General features: G+C 38.1%; 2 protein-coding genes and 1 long non-coding RNA gene across 3 annotated transcripts; 1 reads left to right on the plus strand and 2 right to left on the minus strand.

Annotated features, from left to right (window-relative positions):
* The first annotated feature begins 762 nt into the window (after positions 1-762).
* LOC142556430 (uncharacterized) lies at positions 763-1,479 on the plus strand. The gene is made up of 2 exons (XR_012822611.1): positions 763-909; positions 1,313-1,479. It is a non-coding gene; the product is annotated as an uncharacterized LOC142556430 (long non-coding RNA).
* Positions 1,480-2,267: 788 nt separating this feature from the next.
* On the minus strand, positions 2,268-2,699 carry LOC142556852 (endo-1,4-beta-xylanase 5-like). Its single transcript, XM_075668352.1, has one exon. The coding sequence runs from the start codon at positions 2,697-2,699 to the stop codon at positions 2,268-2,270; it is 432 nt and encodes a 143-aa protein (XP_075524467.1).
* On the minus strand, positions 2,380-4,712 carry LOC142554930 (endo-1,4-beta-xylanase 5-like). Its single transcript, XM_075665530.1, has 6 exons — positions 4,578-4,712; positions 4,318-4,373; positions 3,969-4,218; positions 3,661-3,830; positions 3,479-3,577; positions 2,380-3,402 (listed from the first exon to the last, which is right to left on the minus strand). The coding sequence occupies exons 1-6, from the start codon at positions 4,630-4,632 to the stop codon at positions 2,845-2,847; spliced, it is 1,188 nt and encodes a 395-aa protein (XP_075521645.1). The 5' UTR covers positions 4,633-4,712; the 3' UTR covers positions 2,380-2,844.
* Positions 4,713-19,415: the final 14,703 nt, after the last annotated feature.

Genomic DNA, 19,415 nt, shown 5'->3' on the forward strand with positions numbered 1-19,415 from the left:
AAATGGCCTTGTCCGGGAGGATACTCTTCAGAGGAATATCTCTGCCTTAAAATCAAGGAATGATTCTTTGACCAATGAGGTGGAAAGACAAATGTCTTGGGCAAGTGATGCTGAATATGCCCTGGAGGCTGCTGTTGGAAACTTAATTTCGGTGGTTTGAAAAACTAAGAGATTAAATCTATTGAACTAACTGATCACAAACTAACAGTTGCCTAACTGAAGATTAATGCGCAGATTATGAAAGGCAACTGAAACCAGCCGAACTGAATCTACAAAGTCAACTGACTGATCGGTTGGAAACTGATCAGTTGAGACATTCAGTTGTGAGCTTACCAGCGCCTACGTATCAGCTGAACACGTCATGAGTTGAAAAGGACATTCAATCGAAAACAGTACAAAGCAGACTGTGACTCGTAGTGGAACGCCGCATTTCAGAGTCTACAGTGTACGAATGTCAGAAGTATATTGAAGTGGCAATCAACGGATATAAGATTCAAATTATATTTAATGTTACCGTTGGAAGGAAGCCTATAAATAGGCGAGAAGAGCAGTTGAGAAAAACACTTATCAATACGATTCATCTATTCTTTCAAGCTTGCTGTTACCCTGCTGAATTTATTACTCTCATTTGAGATTCAAAAAGCTCACACTTATCAGAATTATTCGTAGCATTTGAGGCTACTTTTCGAGCTTACTAGCACAAACAATTGTATTATTTATTTGATCTAAGCTAGATCAGTTGTGCTAAATCCAGTCGAGTTTGTTGCAGCGGCATTGCTAAAGATAGGTGAACTTGAGCTCCCTCGGGCTCCGCCTTTCTGCTGCTGGTACAGGTGACGATGATGATAAAAATCAAGACTGAAAAAGGAATATCAAAGCTGTAAACTTGCATACCGATTGTGGCCCCAGGTATCTTCAGTAACTTAATAATTTATTTTTGCCAAGTTGCAAATGTCATCTACGTCTGCTGATGTATGTTTGCAAATTACACAACCCATCCTCCGGAAATTGTAGATTTAGGGGTGGTAGTGAGTCTACTTCTCAGCAATTCAGTCACAATTTGAGTCAAGCTTGACTGGTCGAGCATTTTATTCTAGGTGAAGTGCTAGCTGAGCTACTAGAAATTTATTGTTCAATTGGCCCCGCCTAAAAAATGATGTTGTAAATTTTCCTATCTAGATGATCTGTACTGCTCAACCTGGCTCATTCATCCCCCCCTCTCACGGGGTTTGTAAATTATTTACACTTTGGTAAAAATAATTTAGATATATGTCGAGAGATAAATGTAATTATCTCTTTTCAAAACCAGCAGGTTATCTTTGTATTGAAAGGATTTTCACCATACTGAATTGTAGAGTGAATTTAAACTGTGGCAGCGCCGGTGCCTTATCAAGAAAAGAGATCCAGGATGCTGTGGTGAAGGGTAGACTATTGTTCTGTCATTCACAAAAAGCGTCAGCGGGTGCGGTGGCTTCAACAATGTTTAAAGCTCTGATATCACTTGTCTTACAATTTCGGAGTGTTTGCTTAATATGTCAAACAACATCAAAGTTTTTTCCACATTAAAGGCACTTATTTGGGTGCATTTTGTTTGTTTGCATCGGTTATCATGAAATGTTTAAATTTAACTTTTACTGAGTGATTGTGCTTTTTGAACTTGTTTCGTGTACGTAGATGAATGATATTGTTTTAATATATACAAATCGTTAACATTATTTGGAACGAAGTTTTTTGGCTGAGAACGTATTTTTTTGGGATAGCGCTACAAGTGTACGAGTTTATGGTTTGTAATGGTGAAATTAGGGCTGTAATTTGTGTGCATTTGCACCATGGCAGCGACACCTCAGGATTCTGTCTACATATTCGGGCGCATCTTTTGTGAGATGAAAACAAATTATTTACTGTTTCTATCGATCAAGTATTAGTGCAACATTATCCATTCAAAAAATCCATCATTTATACAAATTTGATGCAAGTATGGAATTAAACTACCAAATACGATGTTGATGTTCCCCGACGTGTTGAAGACATCATCATTTTTAAATGATAGCTGGAGGTAATATGGGAAATTGCATGTGTTCAATAAGTCATTTTTATGATAATATCGAATATTAGAGTTGGTACAAGCTTTTTTTATCCCCATTGAAAGAAGGTTTTATTCCTTTTCACAAGCTTTGTTTGCACAAGTTCATTAGTTTTTACATTTCGTTTACCCAATTACATACATACATATTTTCATCCGAATTCTTGGTTCTGTCATTTATTTATCACGCGACCGGGAGGATCACCGGATCTTGTGGCTCTAGAGTTGGCAACACCAGGAATCTCTCCGAACCGGAATTCGTGTCGACATGAGCTTCGTATTCTCCGTGAAAGAGCGATGCCTCGAAATAACCATTGCTATCAGTGGTTCCATGCACACCATCTCCATGTTTCACTTCATCTAAGAACTTGTCCAGCACATCTCCTGTAGCCAAGTTCTTGAAATTATCATCTGTTAAGCACATCCTCCAGCACCCTTTTGGCTGTGGATGCCATGAACCCCAAAGCAGCATGCCTTGAACAGTAGGGTGAGAATGAACCTCCCTGATCGCATTGTTCAAGGCCCACACCCTGTCCGGAGCGTAAACGGATACATCCAATTCAGTCACCCAAACAGGCAACTTCGTGGAAGCGAGCACATCCAACGAAGCTCTCATATACGGCAGGCTCAACCAGGTGAGATGGCTCTGCAACCCGATACCAATAGTCCCGTTAAACCCCTTTTTCCTCAGCTCCGCTACCTTCTTCAAATAAAGAGGTGGGGATGCCAGCTTGTCCACTGCCTTCTCTATAGTGAAATACTCATTCAGAAACAGTGGGGTTTCCGGGTCGATCTCGTGCACCCTCTTGAACAAATCGACAGTTCGTATTAGGGCCCAATTTGTCTTCATAGAATGAGAAATGCATGTTCTCATTCAGGACATCCCAGTGAATGAATTGGCCCTTGTATCTGTTCACCACCGACTGCACTCTCATGTCCACTGCTGCTTGGAAGTATTCACGGTTCTCGGTAAGGTTTCCGACCCAAGGGGGTAACATTGCCGGGTTTTCCCAGAGGATTGTGTGGCCTCGGACGTTGAGGTTGTGTTCCTTGGAGAATTCGAGTAATCTATCTGGCACCGAGTAGTTGACGACGCCTCTTACTTTCTCTGTGGCCTGCCATTTGAGATCATGGTCGAAGACCGTGTATCGGAATCTGGGGAGGAACCAGTTCTGGTACGCCGTGTTGTTGAGGATGTGCTCGGTTAATGCGCTACCCAGTGGGAAATGAGGCTCCATCTGTTTGATGGATAGTTTGGCGTTGGGTACGGGTCGACCTGCTTTGTCCACGGCTTGGAATTTCACCTTGGACTTGCGTACCTGAAATGGATATATGAATTATTGGCTCTGCTGGCATTATATCATGCATGAAAATCTAGCGAGAAAAATGCCGTACATTTTCGATGGTTTCATATTGGTGGGATCTCCATTCTTCATACGTGAATGGCTGCAATGAGATGCTATCTCCCCATATTTCAGCAATGGAAAGGTCGCTCTGAAAATTCGGAAAAGAAATTAGTGGAACAATATGCTAGGCATTACGAGGATCTTTCAATGAAGATAACAGAATAAAGTCACCTCAAAGTAAAGGGTCGCGGGACCGGAGACGTCGACGATGAAGCCACCCTTGAGCATGGACCAACAACCTTCTCGAGCCTCGACCCTGCCAATAATAATACTGACATTGCTATGTTTTGGTTGGATCCTAGCTTTTATATGGGCCTCTCCATCCCTTACTTGCAACCAAGCTACACAAAGTTATAACAATATATGTTATATATAGTTTCCGTCAGAAAGCAAGAAATCATAAGATAATGAATATTAATGTAATCAGAGAACTCATGGAAAAACCGTACTGGTTGAAATTGAGTTTCGGTTGAACGTACCAGAGAAGGAGTAGAGCATGTCTTTGTCGAGATGAAAATCTTGTGCAAAGCTATGAAAGGAAATATTGGTGCGGGCGGAAGCAGCCAAGTCAGCGGTGGCAGCAGTGATGTATTTGTTGCCATCTTCATCAGCTACTCCGATCCTGATCCTGGCTTTTCCATATCGTTTCCAACCAGTCAATCCTTGACTCAGTTCAGGATTCACAACCATCCCTCCATCGTATTGGGGTTTCAGTGGTGTTTTCAGACACTGCATGCATGTAAAATTCAAGATCAGGTGATAAGATACACGATAATACCCTGTCCTACATCGGTTTATTTACGAAATCACGAAGACAAGCTAGCTTGCCTCAGCTGTGTATGAGTAGTCATAAGGCCGTAATGCGGCATAAACTTGGGAATTACCTGTGAAACACACAAAAACAGCGTGTAACTATTTGAAACCATTCTGTATACTATCTCTATAGCATAAATTTTTTTATTGAAATACCCACTTTGAATCTATAAATACTCTGCACTATATTTATTAATAGTAATATTAATAAGTCATAAAATTTTGTTTGGAAAAAGTGAAGGGAAATGGATGTACAATATAATTAAAATTCCTACCAAGAACAAAAACAATGACAAAAAGAAACAAGCAAGGTTTCAGGAACTTCGCCATTGTTGAAAAGTTTTTGGTATGTTTCCAAAGAAACGAATGGAAGACAAATTTTTCTGTTCCACCAAAAAACTTCACCTCCTTTTTGGTGGGGTGAAAAATATGAATTGGTTATTTTGATTCAAAGGGTTTAAATAGAAGAAAACTCGAGATTTTTGGACCACAATTATCTCTTTTTTACACGCATATTTGTAAGGTTCATTCTTCGTTGTATGTTATTCCATTCCATTCCATCCATGAGATATTTAAAGGTGGGGATTGATTCTTCGAATTTAACTGTGAAAAACTATTTTTAGTAATATTTTCTGTAAAAAAGAAAGAAACAACGAAAAATTAAACATACTAGCATTAGCATAAAGATATTTTTATAAAATAAAATCACAGAAAATCAATCTTTGAATTATTTTGATTTTTCAGGTACTTATTGTTTTTGTTTCAGGGAAAAAAAAAGTACCTATTGCTTTCACTAGCTGTATCTACGAGTAGCCGGTAGGTTTATTTATATGGAATAGGCATTCTTCTTTCATGAACAACAAACGGAGATCATCCAACATTTTTCTGCACAATAACTAAGAATGATAACTTTCCTCACGAGTTTGGGATTCCACGGGAAAAATCCGACATAAAGATGTAGATTCTCGATTTTTTCGGGTTCGGAGATTTTTTTAAATCCCCGATATAGTTTGGACGGGTATGAAATTACTATCCTCATCCCCGAACCCGCCTCAAAAATAATATCAATAAAAGTATTATTAGTATCAATAATATAATAATGATATTATTTTATTATTAATATTATCACTAATAATAATATATAATAAAAAATTTTGGTTTGAGAAAATCTACAAATCTGTCATCGTTTTGTCATATTAATATTTTTGAAACGGGGATGGGGGCGAGGATGAAAAGTTGATCCCCGAAGTTTCGGGTTTGGTGATTTTTCCGAACCCGAAAAAACGGAGATCGGGACGGGTATGAAGGTAGAGATGAAATTCGGGGACGAGGATGGGGATGAAAAACCCGCCCCCGCCCCATCCCAATGTCATCCCCAACAATAACCATTTTTTTTAAAAAAAAATTATTTAAAAAATACATTTGTTATAATGAAATTTTGAATTCAATAAAACGTCTCAAACATTAGACTTTATTAGCCTATTTATACATTAGACTTTATTGATCAAATTCTTTTAGTGCATATCCTATCCTTGTGATAGAAGGGGTGACGTAGGAGTTATTCAATCTCCGAACATCCATAAATCTTCGTGTTATTACTTCAGTCATTTATTCTATCTTTCAGTCAGTTTATTTCCGCAACTGTAATCAGTTAAACTGATTTTCATAGACTGACAAGATTCCTAGTTTCAGTTTATCACCAAACTGACACTTCATTCGAAAAGGTTATAAAAATCGTGAGTGTTTATTCAACCCCCCCTTCTAAACACCTTTGAACCAATCAACCGATCCTAACAAGTGGTATCAGAGCAGTCGAATCTTGTCTCAGAATATTCTTACTTACAACCGATCAACATGTCTTCATTCAACAAAATACCGATGATTTCCAGAGAAGATTTTGACGACTGGAAAATCAAAATGCGGGCTTATTTAGCTGCACAAGATGACGACATGTAGTATGTCATCACTGATGGTCCCATGAAGATTCTAAAAGCAAACACTGCAGTTGCCATTACTGATGGGGCACCTCATCGTATAGAAAAGCCCAGAGATGAATGGACAACTGAGGACAAAAGAAAAGCAAACTTGGATAATGTGGCCAAGGACATCTTATACAAAACACTGGACAAAGTCACGTTCAGCAAAATCAAAATGTGCAAAACGACCAAAGAGAGATGGGAAAAACTTATCCAGCTGTGTGAAGGAAATGAACAAACCAAGGAGAACAAGCTACCAGTTGCTGTTAAAAAATTTGATAATATCAAGATGAAAGCTGGAGAGTCTATGCACGAATATGATGAAAGAGTCAGCTGCATCATCAATGAACTGAATGCACTTGGAAAAATGTACTCAAACAAAGAAGTGGCACTGAAGGTGGTAAGAAGTCTTCCCAAAGAGTGAGATGTCAAGACCATGGCTATGCGTGAATCAAAAGATCTTAACAAAGTTGAATTACATGATCTATTTGCTGATCTAAAGGCATATGAATTTGAACTACAGACCAGAGAAGGGGAACCTTCTACACCAGCTGCCACAACTGCTTTAACTGCTGTCAGACAAGAACCAACTGGTTCAACTGACAAATATGCAGATCAGCTGAGCAATGATGCTATGTCATTGTTTGTCAAGAAATTTGGAAGTTTCATGAGGAGGAATCAAGGAAACTTCCAGAAACAATATCAGAAGAACCAATCCAAAGAAGAATCTTATGTTTGCTACAACTGTGGCAAATCTGGTCATTTCATAGCAGATTGTCCTAAGCTAAAGAAGGACAGTCGAGGATCAACTGAAAAAGTAAAGAAGCCCTATGAGCACAGGAGAAAGACTAAGGATGACAAGAGATCATCCAAAAAGAAGCATGAAGTGCTCTTGGCTGAAGAGAGCAAATCCAAGTGGGCTGAAACTGACAGTGATGAGTCAGAACCAGAAAGCCCAAGCAGCTCAAGTGATGATGAAGAGGAAGTCAAGTGCTTGATGGCAGATGATGTTGAACTAGATTCAGCAAGTGAACATGTATTTGACTTTAGCTTCACTGATTTCACTCGTGAGGAACTCATTAACACATTGCATGACTTGGTAAATGAGTATCATAAAATTGCTCGATCATTTGAGAAGGTCAAAGCTGAGCAAAATGATCCCAATGATAACAAAACTGAAAGTGATAAATCAGTTGAAATGTTGAATCTAAAAGGGGATATTGCAAAGCAAAAATCCGAACTGATTGAGAACCAAGCTTTGATATGTCAGTTAAAAACTGAGATTTCAAAAAATATCGAAATGATTCAAGCTTGGAACAAGTCCTCAGTTACATTAACTGAAATGCAGAATGCTCAGAAATCAGTTGCTGATAAAACTGGTTTAGGTTTTAACAGTCACGTTGAAATCTTTGCAAGTGATACTCAGCCAATGTTGAATAATAACAAAGGAAAGTACATTACCTTTGTAAAATCAACTATGGTAAATGAACATTCAGAACCAAGTAAACCAACTGTTCAATCGACTGAAAGTAAGAACAAAGGCAAACGGTATGGAATTGGATATAGCTCTGAGAGTTCAACTGATTCAAGAGACTGGTCACCTAAACGATTTAGTTTCAAGAACCAATACTCAAGGAATAGCTATTACAATTATTACAACTGTAAGCCAGTTCAAAAACGGTATCAAAAGAACAATCAGTTGAAAAAAGAAATAATTCATACTGTTTCATCCTCACATCACACGCATATTGCCAAAAGTTCGAGAAAAACCATTTGGAACACAGTAACTGGGAAATCAGTTAGACTGATTCAAGTCTGGGTTCCTAAAGGACTAATTAGTTTAGGACCCAAGTGAATATGGGTACCAAAATTATATACTGTGTGATTGCAGGTAACAGGTACAAGCACATAATCAACTTGGTATCTAGACAGTGGATGTTCGCGACATATGACAGGAGATGCGAATTTGCTATCTCAACTTATCAAATATACTGGACCAAACATCAGTTTTGGAGACAACTCCAAAGGTAAAATTGTGGGTAAAGGTAAGCTTATCCATGATAACTTTACAATTAAAGATGTTTTTCTAGTGGAGAATTTAAAGTATAACTTGATAAGCATCAGTCAGTTATGCGACAATAATTTCTCAGTTCAGTTTGACAGACACACGTGTTCAGTTAGAGACTCAACTGATGAGGTCATCCTAACTGGATATCGTTGTGGTAATACTTACAAAGTCAGTTGGACTGAACAACTTTATGCACCAATTTGTTTTATTGCTTCCAAATCTTCACAAAACTGGTTGTGGCATAAGAGATTAAACAACTTAAACTTTAAATCTATTGCCTATCTGAGTAACCACAATCTTGTAACTGGTTTGCCCAAAATAGATTTTTTAAAAGATAAAATTTGTTCAGCATGTCAGTTTGGAAAACAAGTAAGATTTTCATTCAAAAACCGAGGTTATAAATCATCTTTCCGATGCTTAGAACTGTTGCACATGGATATTTTTGGTCCAATACCAGTCATGAGTTTAGGGGGAGTGAAATACACCTTAGTAGTTGTGGATGACTTTTCAAGATTTACTTGGGTAATTTCTCTCAAATCAAAAGACCAAACTGCTGCACAACTGATTAAGCTCTTCAAAAGATTTTTAAATGAAAAATCAGTTGGGATTGATTGAATAAGGTCTGACAGATGGACTGAATTCATCAATCAAAAATCTTTAAACTTTTCTAGAAAATATTGGAATTAAGCATGAGCTCTTAGCTGCTAGAACACCTCAGCAAAATGGTGTAGCTGAGAAAAGAAATCGGACCCTTAAAGAAGCTGCTAGAACAATGCTTGCTGATTCTGGTATTTCTCAAAAGTTTTGGGCTGAAGCAGTAAACAATGCGTGTTACACTCAAAACAGATCAATGATTAGCAAGAATCATGTGAAAACACCATATGAGATCTGGCATGGAAGAAAAAATGTAGTTTCTTATTTCAAGATATTTGGCTGCAGATGTTTTATTCTTGATAATGGTAAAAATAATTTAAAAGCCTTTGATACTAAATCTGCAGAGGGAATATTTCTTGGATATTCTTCAGTTAGCAAAGAATATAGAGTTTTAATAAAAATTCTTTAAATGTTGAAGAATCTATCCATGTTGTTTTTGATGAAACTGTACTAACTGATAAGCCAACTGATCCAGTTAAGCTAGTTGATCGATTTACAAAGATCAGTTTGGAGGATGAAAATGAAGAAGAAAATCATATCAATAGAAATATCCTTCAGACACCTGAACCAGAAATTTTAGATCAATCAGTTGAACATGAACCTGCTTCTGATAATCAGTTGGTGGAGCAAACAGATGATATTTAGTTACCAACTGAAATTGAAAACATTCAGTTGCCAACAGAAGCAGTTGCTGATATGGAAGCAACACATAATGAGCTCAGATGGAAGAAATCACATCCACCAGAATTGATGATAGGTAATCCATCTGACTCGGTAAGAACAAAAATCAAATGCTTAATTTGTTTATTCATTCTACTTTTGTCTCACAATTGGAGCCAAAGAAAACTGATGAGGCTCTTGCTGATCCTAACTGGATAAATGCAATGCAAGAGGAGCTAAATTAGTTTATCCATAACAATATCTGGGACTTAGTTCCAAGACCAGTTTGTAAAATAATTATAGGTACAAAATGGGTACTCAGAAATAAACGGAACGAAGATGGTTTAGTTGCATGCAACAAAGCAAGATTGGTAGCACGAGGATATAGGCATGAAGAAGGAATTGACTATGATGAAACGTATGCACCAGTTGCAAGACTGGAAGCAATTAGAATGTTCCTTGCCTATGCATCATTCAAGAACTTCATGGTCTATCAAATGGATGTAAAAAGTGCATTCCTGAATGGTCAGTTGAAAGAAGAAGTGTATGTTGAACAACCTCCAGGCTCATGTCTATCATTTGAACAAAGCTTTATATGGTCTTAAACAAGCTCCAAGAGCTTGGTATGAGACACTTTCAAAATTCTTAATTGATCATGATTTTACTGTTGGATCAGTTGACAAGATCTTGTTCAAATTTTATAAAAATGATCATATTTTACTTGTGCAAATTTATATTGATGATATTATATTTGGGTCAACTAACCCCAAATTATGTGAGAAATTTGCCAAGTTAATGCAGGACAAATTTGAGATGAGCATGATGGGTGAACTGACATTTTTCCTCGGTCTGCAAGTGAAAAAACTGGAAACTGGTATCTTTATCAGTCAGACCAAATACACGAAGGAATTGCTCAAGAAATTTGGCATGAAAACATGTTCAGCTGCAAGCACTCCCATGAGTTCATCATTTAAACTGGAAAATGATCAAGGGGGAATATCAGTTGAGACGTCACTCTACAGAGGTTTAATAGGTTCATTATTGTACCTAACTGCTAGTCGTCCTGATATTGTGTTTGATGTTTGCATGTGTGCAAGATTTCAAGCAAATCATAAGCAATCGCATTTTACTGTTGCCAAAAGAATTTTAAAATATTTAAAAGGCACTCAAAATGTGGGATTATGGTACGCTAAAGACTCTTCTTTCAATTTAGTTGGATATTCAGATGCAGATTATGCAGGATATAAGCTAGATCGTAAAAGCACCAGTGGATCATGTCAGTTTCTAGGAGACAGACTGATCTCTTGGTTCAGCAAGAAGCAAACATCCATAGCCACTTCTACAACTGAAGCAGAATACCTTGCTGCTGGAAGCTGCTGTGCCCAACTGCTCTGAATTCAGCAACAACTGAAAGATTATGGAGTTGATGCTAAAGATTCGTCCATATTTTGTGACAATACGAGCACGATTGCAATAACTTATAATCCAGTTCTTCACTTAAGGACCAAGCACATTGATGTCAGACATCACTTCATCAGAGATCATGCTCTGAAGAAAGCTATCAGACTAGAATATGTGTCAACTGAACAACAAGTTGCTGACATCTTCACCAAACCATTGGCTGAGACTAAGTTTTCTCACTTTCGCAATATACATGGTTTAATTGATTTATCTTAATCAGTTTTATTGTTGTTTTGTCAGTTGTTGTTCATTCAGTTTTTCATTTATTATTTAAATGCTTATCAACTGATTTCAGTTAAGTCAATCATCAGTTCATATGATCAGTTCATTAACTGTTTGTCAACTGACGTCAGTTAGTCATTTATCAGTTATGATATTCAGTTCGTTCACCGTCTGTCAACTGATGTCAATAATTAATTAATCAGTTATTGTATTCAGTTAGTTAATTATTTATCAACTGATGCAAATGCAATTTTTGCAGAAAGTAAAAACACAACAATGATGCAAAACAGAATTTCATTAAGCATGAAATCGAATCCATAAAACCTTATTCAGTTGCCTCCCTACAGCTTCTTGCCAATCATTTAACCAATTTACAAGTTCTTGGTTATGCAGTTCTCTGACAAATTCAAAATTAGAGACCTTCTCAAGCTGATGTCAATCTTTTACAGCATCACATGCCACAGAACTATATCAGTGACAAGCTGAGAAACGTGTCGGACGTTAAAACTGCCTGAAATACTTTTTGGCTACAACTCTTTGTTGAGTAGATGGAACTGTGCCGTGTCTCCGAAAAGACTGAAGTTCGTGGACCTTAATCCAAGAAGACATCACCTTCAACTAGACGAACTCTTCGATGTCTTTCTTCACATCTTTCAGTTCTCGTGCCCTTTGTGTCAAAATGTGATGATTGCTGCTGCAAGCATCTGAAATGATTGAACCAGACTCACTGGACAAACCAGACACACTCGACATATTGAATTGTTATTATGTAACATTGTTTTCATCTTACTTATAGACATGTCTCATTAAATATTGAAGAAGATGAAGAGACTCAAGTCAACTGAATCGTCTATTGACTCATACAGACTGAGTTTTTCTTACCTTTATTTTTAATTATATGCACTTATTAAGGGGGAATGTAGATTTGAAAAGTTAACTGAGAAGACAATAGTCAGTTGGTCCTCAACTGAACTGAATAAGTTCTCAACTGGTCATTCAGCTGCTGACCTAACTGATCTTCTCATTTATGTTAACTGATAAATCGAATAATATTCTATATTAAATGACTGTGACTGTTTGTTGAAGCATTAAATGCTGTCTTTCAATGAATAGTATTTTGAAACGTGAACCCACTTAATCCATTCATATTCTATACACGTTTTTATCACACGTATACACGTTTTTAATTCAAAATTTCCTGGACTGACACATGTTCAATAATTTGAACAGTCACATACATATGTAATATACCCCGCTTCATTTCAGTTTTTCTTTTACGCGCACATTCAAGCAATCAAAGCAAATTCTCTACTCAAGCATACCTTCTCGAAGATTTGAAGCTACTCAAATGGCCAACCGAATTCCTGCTCATGTGATGAACTCTATGGCGATTGATTTTGATTCTATCTCCACTATGGAAGACGAAGGAGTCAAAAATGTCTTTCTGAAACTGGAAGCAGCTGGTTTGAAATCATTCTTAGGATTATCTTCCCAAGAAATCTATGTCAAAGAAATTCAGGAGATCTACACCGGCGGCTATGTTACACAAGACGGCAGTATAGCATCTACTGTAAATGGTCAGTTGCCGATCATCGACGAGGAGTTCTTTTGCAACCTTTTCCAACTGTCTACTGAGGGGCTAGTCAATTTATCTGAAGTGAAGCCATCCGATATTGAGGAGATGTAAACTACATTTTCTGCTGATGGTCGGAAAATCAAGGTTTTCGATCCAAAGAAGAAACTGAAGCTAGAGGTACAACTGCTGGCTGATATTGTAGCAAAGGGGCTCTTGGCAAAGGCAGGATCATTTGCTGCCCTCACCCTTGAGAAGTTTCAGGCCATGACTGCTATCATGGCTGGCCGGAAGATGAACTGGAGAAACATCATATTCAACATCCTGAGAAACATGTTCCAATCTTCCAAGCAGTCTGTACAGCTCAGCCATGTGCTGAAAGTTAAAGGGGTGGTAACTGATGATTATGAGAAATCATCAAAACTAAAGATCTTCAATCCAAGAATGTCCAGCCTCCCAAGCAAAAACTGGACATGACTCATGAAAAGTTTATTGAAGTAAAGAAGGAGATTGGGATGGAAGGAGCTCCCAAGTCAGTCAAAAAATCTCGGAAGGAGACTCAGAAAAAGACAATCAAGCACAAACTGATTGTCAATGAAACTGATTCTGAGATGACTCCATCTCCCAAATTCGTGAAGAAGCCACGAACTTTGAAGACCAAGCCTGTTACTGCAGTTTAGACCATTCCAACTTAAAGATTGTTGCAGTCAGGAGCCCAATAGCCTATCAAGGCTATAACACTGAAAGCAGTCCCAACTGAACCCTCAACTGAGGATCAATTACCTCTATCTGCAATTCTACCGAAAAAGAAGGTCATCGAATCTGGTGACAAGAAGAAGCTTGCTGGTTAAGGCTCCATTGATCACTATTTCTGTCTACTCTTCCCTACCTCCCCCCAGACCTAAGGGAATAGTGATCAGAGAGAAGATTGATGCAACAACAATAGGGTTGAGGATTCCCCATGTCCTAGCTGACTCTAAGGGCAAAGGGAAGACGCAAGAAAAACCCAGACCATCTAATGCAATTCAAACGCACATTGATCTCATTTGGCAAGAGATCAATGAATTTGCAGCAAACAAACTCAAGACGTACAATGAGTGGGTGAGATTCAGAACTGAAATCTTTGCTAAACAGCTTCAGTCGAAGTCTAAACTGAAGAAGTATATTGATCTGGAGGCTGTTGTTCTGAGAGTAGTCAAAGCTTCTACAATTGTTCAGGCTCTGGAATGCAATAGTTATTTTTTCGATCAATTGAGAGCCAAGAAGCTTCAAAAGACAGTTGCTGAGTTGCGACAGAATTTTGATTCTACAAGTCCAACAACATTCAACGATACAGATGTTCATAATCAACTCGACTCGGATCTTCTCTGTTTGCAGATGCAAATCAAAAACTGGGAAATGGATCAAGAACTGATCATTCCAGCGGCTTCACAAGATTTATCAAGTGCAGAAGAGCCAGCTGAACAGTCAGTTCAAGAGCCACCGAAAGATTCAGCTGCTGAAGCTACTCTACAGGCAACTGAAGCTTCCACATCAGTTGCTCAACCATCTTTATCTTAGCACCTCAATCTTCCACTACTGATCCAACGCCATATTATGAAGCTGAATTATCTCTGGCCAATCTTGATGAGGTTATCAAATCAGTAATCTCAGATATTCAGCTGGACAATTCAAAATCAGTCGAAGATGTGGAATTGTCCCAGGCTCGATCAACTCACAAAGAGATGATCACTGGCCTCCGAGCTGCATTAGATACATCCAATCAGCAACTTTCAGCGGCTCAAGAAGATGCTGAAAATGGCCTTGTCCGGGAGGATGCTCTTCAGAGGAATATCTCTGCCTTAAAATCAAGGAATGATTCTTTGACCAATGAGGTGGAAAGACAAATGTCCTGGGCAAGTGATGCTGAAGATGCCCTGGAGACTGCTGTTGAAAACTTAATTTCGGTGGTTTGACAAACTAAGAGATTAAATCTATTGAACTAACTGATCACGAACTGACAGTTGCCTAACTGAAGATTAATGTGCAGGTTATGAAAGGCAACTGAAACCAGCCGAACTGAATCTACAAAGTCAACTGACTGATCAGTTGGAAACTGATCAGTCGAGACATTCAGTTGTGAGCTTACCAGCGTCTATATATCAGCTGAACACGTCATCAGTTGAAAAGGACATTCAACCGAAAACAGTACAAAGAAGATTGTGACTCGTAGTGGAACGCCGCATTTCAGAGTCTACAGTGTACGGATGTCAGAAGTATATTGACGTGGAAATCAACGGATATAAAGATTCAAATTATATTTAATGTTACCGTTGGAAGGAAGCCTATAAATAGGCGAGAAGAGAAGTTGAGAAAAACATTTATCAATACGATCCATCTATTCTTTCAAGCTTGTTTTTACCTCTACTGAATTTATTACTATCATTTGAGATTAAAAAAGCTCACACTTATTAGAATTATTCGCAGCATTTGAGGCTACTTTTCGAGTTTACTAGTATAAACCATTGTATTATTTATTTGATCTAAGTTAGATCAGTTGTGCTAAATCCAGTCGAGAACTATGAGAAATTTAGTAAACTAAGAGTTTCAGTTTTGGCAGTGTTAAGTCCAAACTGAAGTGGGTCTGTACAAATTTTGTATTGATCATAGTCTTTTAGTGCATATCATATTCTTGTGATAGAAAGGGTGACGTAGGAGTTATTCAATCTCCGAACATCCATAAATCTTCGTGTTATTACTTCAGTCATTTATTATATCTTTCAGTCAGTTTATTTCCGCAACTGTAATCAGTTAAACTGATTGTCATCGACTGACAAGATTCCTAAGTTTCAGTTTATCACCAAACTAACATTTCATTCGAAAAGGTTATAAAAATCGTGAGTGTTTATTCAACCCCCCCTTCTAAACACTTTTCAACCAATTAACTGATCCTAACAGCTGTTGAACACTCTGAAGATAAATGACGAACTTCCTTCCTCCAGTCTCCAGAGTTCAAGACAGCAGTGGAAGATCGGGCCTACTATTTCTTCTAAACCGGTTTTGATAACTGTCGAGAGCAGTTTGAAGAGGCCGGGCCTATCCCAGAAGATAAGGAAGATTTCCCCTATTTTTCCCGAGCCATAGGATCCCTTCCGAAGGATTCTCAGGGGAAGGAAGATGAAAAAGGAGAGGAGTACCCGGCCCAATAAATATAGAGTAGGATTGTAAATCTTTTATTTCTTGATTTATTGTAATTTCTGCCTTCGGGCTTTCAGTTAATGAAATCTCTTTTCCTTTTTACTGTCTTGTTTTTATAAACTGAGAATGCTTGCAATATACACAGTCTTTGAAATAATCATATTTCTCTTATTACTTTTGAATTTTGAATCTCTGAATTTTCTAAGTGTTGGAAAATAACAGGTGTTTTCGATAAGTGATCGGGGTACTGACCTGTAGTGCCCAAATTCAGTACACGTATGACCCATACATTCATTTAATTATTAGACCATTTAATTATTTTCAAATGAGTTTTAGCCATGCATAATTTATGAAAATGCATTATTTTAAATTATTCATGTTTATGTGATGCACGTTAAAATGTCTTTTTCAAGTTTCATGTTTCAGGCGATTATTCGAGACGGGATCGAGGAAGAGACCGGTGACGATTGTGACAATTTAAAACATGGTATTTTACTCTAAGTTGAAGATGGGGTATTTTTAATAGGTTATTAAGTTTTAATATTTTAAGGTATTATTATGTATTTAGTGATTTAAGAGTTTAAAATTTTAAAAATTGGTGTGTGATCATTTTATGGAAGAGTTTTGAGCAAATTATTAGGTGTTAACTTTTAATTAGTATTTAATTTAGTTACTTTAGCACAAATTTCTCCTAAGTTAAAAACACACACACTTTACACACACTCACACACACCTACACGTTGTTACACACACTAAACACACACATTCAGATTTTCATATTTTTAAAAGAGAGAAAATTAGGGTTCTCCTTCCCCAAGAGCAGCCGCCCCTTTCTCTGATTATTTCCAGCAGGATTTTTGTCGAGTTTCTTCAAAGAAATCGTTGCACGATCGTTCCGGATCAACCTCGCTTTCATCTCCGCTTCGATATCGCCGGTTCGGTAACATTTATCATCAAAAGGCACGTATATTCTGTTCTTGATGCATCGATCATGTCATATTATGCGTGCGTTGTTATTTATGCGTAAAACCATGTGTATGTTGTGTAGAAGTTTGAGCAATCACGTTTAAATCGCTTTCGGAGTCCTTTTTAGATCTAAAAATCCAGTTTTTACTGTTCTGATCGAAACTGCGAATTTTCAGTCGAGATTTTAAGAAAACTTTCAACTAGAAAATTTTAGAACTTTTTGATACATTCGATTTGATATAAAGTTCGAGATTTTTAGATGAAAATTGAGTGAGTTATGATGTTTTTCGTGGGACTGCTCAAACTACGACTTTTACGAAAATTGTGTTCTTGAAGTTATTTGTTGCAGGCTTCGTTGAAAATCGACGGGTGATTGTTGCTGCATCTAGGTATGATTGGTATGATGTTGGGTCGTTATTTATCATGTCGTTCGGTGTTGATAGGCACTAGAATGCACAAGAAGTCGTAGGAACCAATTGGTGTCAATTGCCGCGTTTTTTTCTCAAATTGTATGTATCGTAAGGGAACGTCGTTGTTTGGGTGTTCGTACGAGTTTAGATCGATGTTATGGTATCTTAGGATGGTCTCAAGGTGTTTAATTCCGTTCCATTAGTCGTTCGATTTGGGAGAATAGATATTGTGTGGGTTTTCCTCGCAGGTGTAGAAAATCGAGGCCACACGGACCCTTACACGGGGTTCGTGCCTTTGTTTCTTTCGCTGTGCCAAATTCCCGAGGCTACACGGACCCCCACACGGACCTAGGCACGAGGTCCGTGCCCCTCCTCCTTTTCGATGTCTTTTTACAGAGTCTAGACGGACCCATGCACGGACCCAGGCACGGGGTCCGTGTCCTTCGCTTTTGAGAAAAATAATTTAGTATGCTTTGAGGTTAGACGTCATGGTTTAGTGCAAGGATTATCAAGGTCGTGTCATGGGAAATTTTAGAATGTCCTAAGTAATGATTGAACTTGAGAGTAAGTATGATTTCTACGTTTAAGTTATGCAAGTTAAGTATGCAAATTTCATGTTAGTGTGTGCAGCAACGGCCCCGATCGAAGTCCAATGAATCCCTCAACGCCAAGTAAGTATGTATGACGTGCAAAGAAAATATTCTAAGTTTTTGAGGTATGCTAAATGTCTTGTGACCAAATTATGAATGGGTTTGGAAGTCGGTGAACGTGGCCGAGGACCTCTCCACCCCGTTAAATTATGAACGGGTTAGATCGTGGTTGGAAAGCGTAAATTATGAACGGGGACCAACCAGCCCGTTAAATTATGAATGGGGATCTCATGTATGTGGCAGTGGATACGTCCCTGTCAGCCCAATACTGTGGTTTGTCTGATCAGGCGTTTATTATGTATGGGTCACTTGCTTTGAAACATCCTCTACGCAAAATGATGAAGTTAAGTATGTCCATGTATGTTCAAGTATGCAAGCATGTTTAAGAGAAGTTCATGGCATGTCTAAGTATGTATGTACGTACGTTCAAGTTTATTATGCAAGTTCCAGTTTCAAGTATGTATGTCTTATTTTAAAGTTGCATGCGATTTTATTATGCAGTACTCGTTATCCCAGTTTATACGTGTTGAGTCTTTAGACTCACTAGACTTGATCGATGCAGGTGACTATGTTGATGAGGAGACGGGAGGTGGCGACCAAGGGGCAGGCTTGGACTGAGCGGGAGGCTAGACCCGAGGACCGCCTACGTTATTTTAAGATTTTAAGAAAATACATTTATACTCTGATTTTATGAGTGGATTGTAATACATTTTGAGACAGCTTTTCTTTTAGCAAATTTTAATTGTGATGGTTGATTTCAAAGATACTTTATGAATGATGAGTGACGACCGTATGGAGGTTTCTATTAAAGAAAATTTTTAATTTTTTCGCAAATTTTAAGTATGAAAATATGGTTCGTTACAGTTGGTATCAGAGCGGTGTTCTTGTAAAGGGTTACGCCTACCGCCAGTCGCAAGAAGCTCACGAAGTCACACCTCAAGTCTTTAAGTTTTAAAGTTTTGAATTATGTAGTAAGCATTCAATCATGTTTTCAGCATGCTTACATGTAAAGTTCAAAGTACGTGCATCTCTTGTTCTTGCATCATATTCATGTATGTTGGGTACGTGTTGGGTAAATTATTGGAACAGTATGCCTCATAGACGTATGGTTAACCAGGAAGCTAGGACTGAGGACATGGAGCACCGAGAGGAAGAAAGAGCAAATCCTCCGCCACCACCTCCAGACATGCAGGCACAGATGCTTGCAGGCATGACGCAGTTCTTCGCACAGTTTGTGGGGAACCAGGCTGCAGCAGTAGGTGCAGGGGCAAGGCCCCAACCAGAGGCAGTATATGA

This window comes from Primulina tabacum, chromosome 9, assembly GCF_025594145.1.
Source record: "Primulina tabacum isolate GXHZ01 chromosome 9, ASM2559414v2, whole genome shotgun sequence".
Classification (NCBI taxonomy): Eukaryota; Viridiplantae; Streptophyta; class Magnoliopsida; order Lamiales; family Gesneriaceae; genus Primulina; species Primulina tabacum.

Excerpts from the sequence above, each read along its gene's own strand:
- LOC142556852 (XM_075668352.1), bottom strand. The coding sequence starts at position 2,699 with ATGAGAGCTTCGTTGGATGTGCTCGCTTCCACGAAGTTGCCTGTTTGG.
- LOC142554930 (XM_075665530.1), bottom strand. The coding sequence starts at position 4,632 with ATGGCGAAGTTCCTGAAACCTTGCTTGTTTCTTTTTGTCATTGTTTTT. Across the intron at positions 4,219-4,317 it reads ACTACTCATACACAGCTGAG|TGTCTGAAAACACCACTGAA; the intron begins GCAAGCTAGCTT and ends ACATGCATGCAG. Across the intron at positions 3,831-3,968 it reads CATGCTCTACTCCTTCTCTG|CTTGGTTGCAAGTAAGGGAT; the intron begins GTACGTTCAACC and ends AACTTTGTGTAG.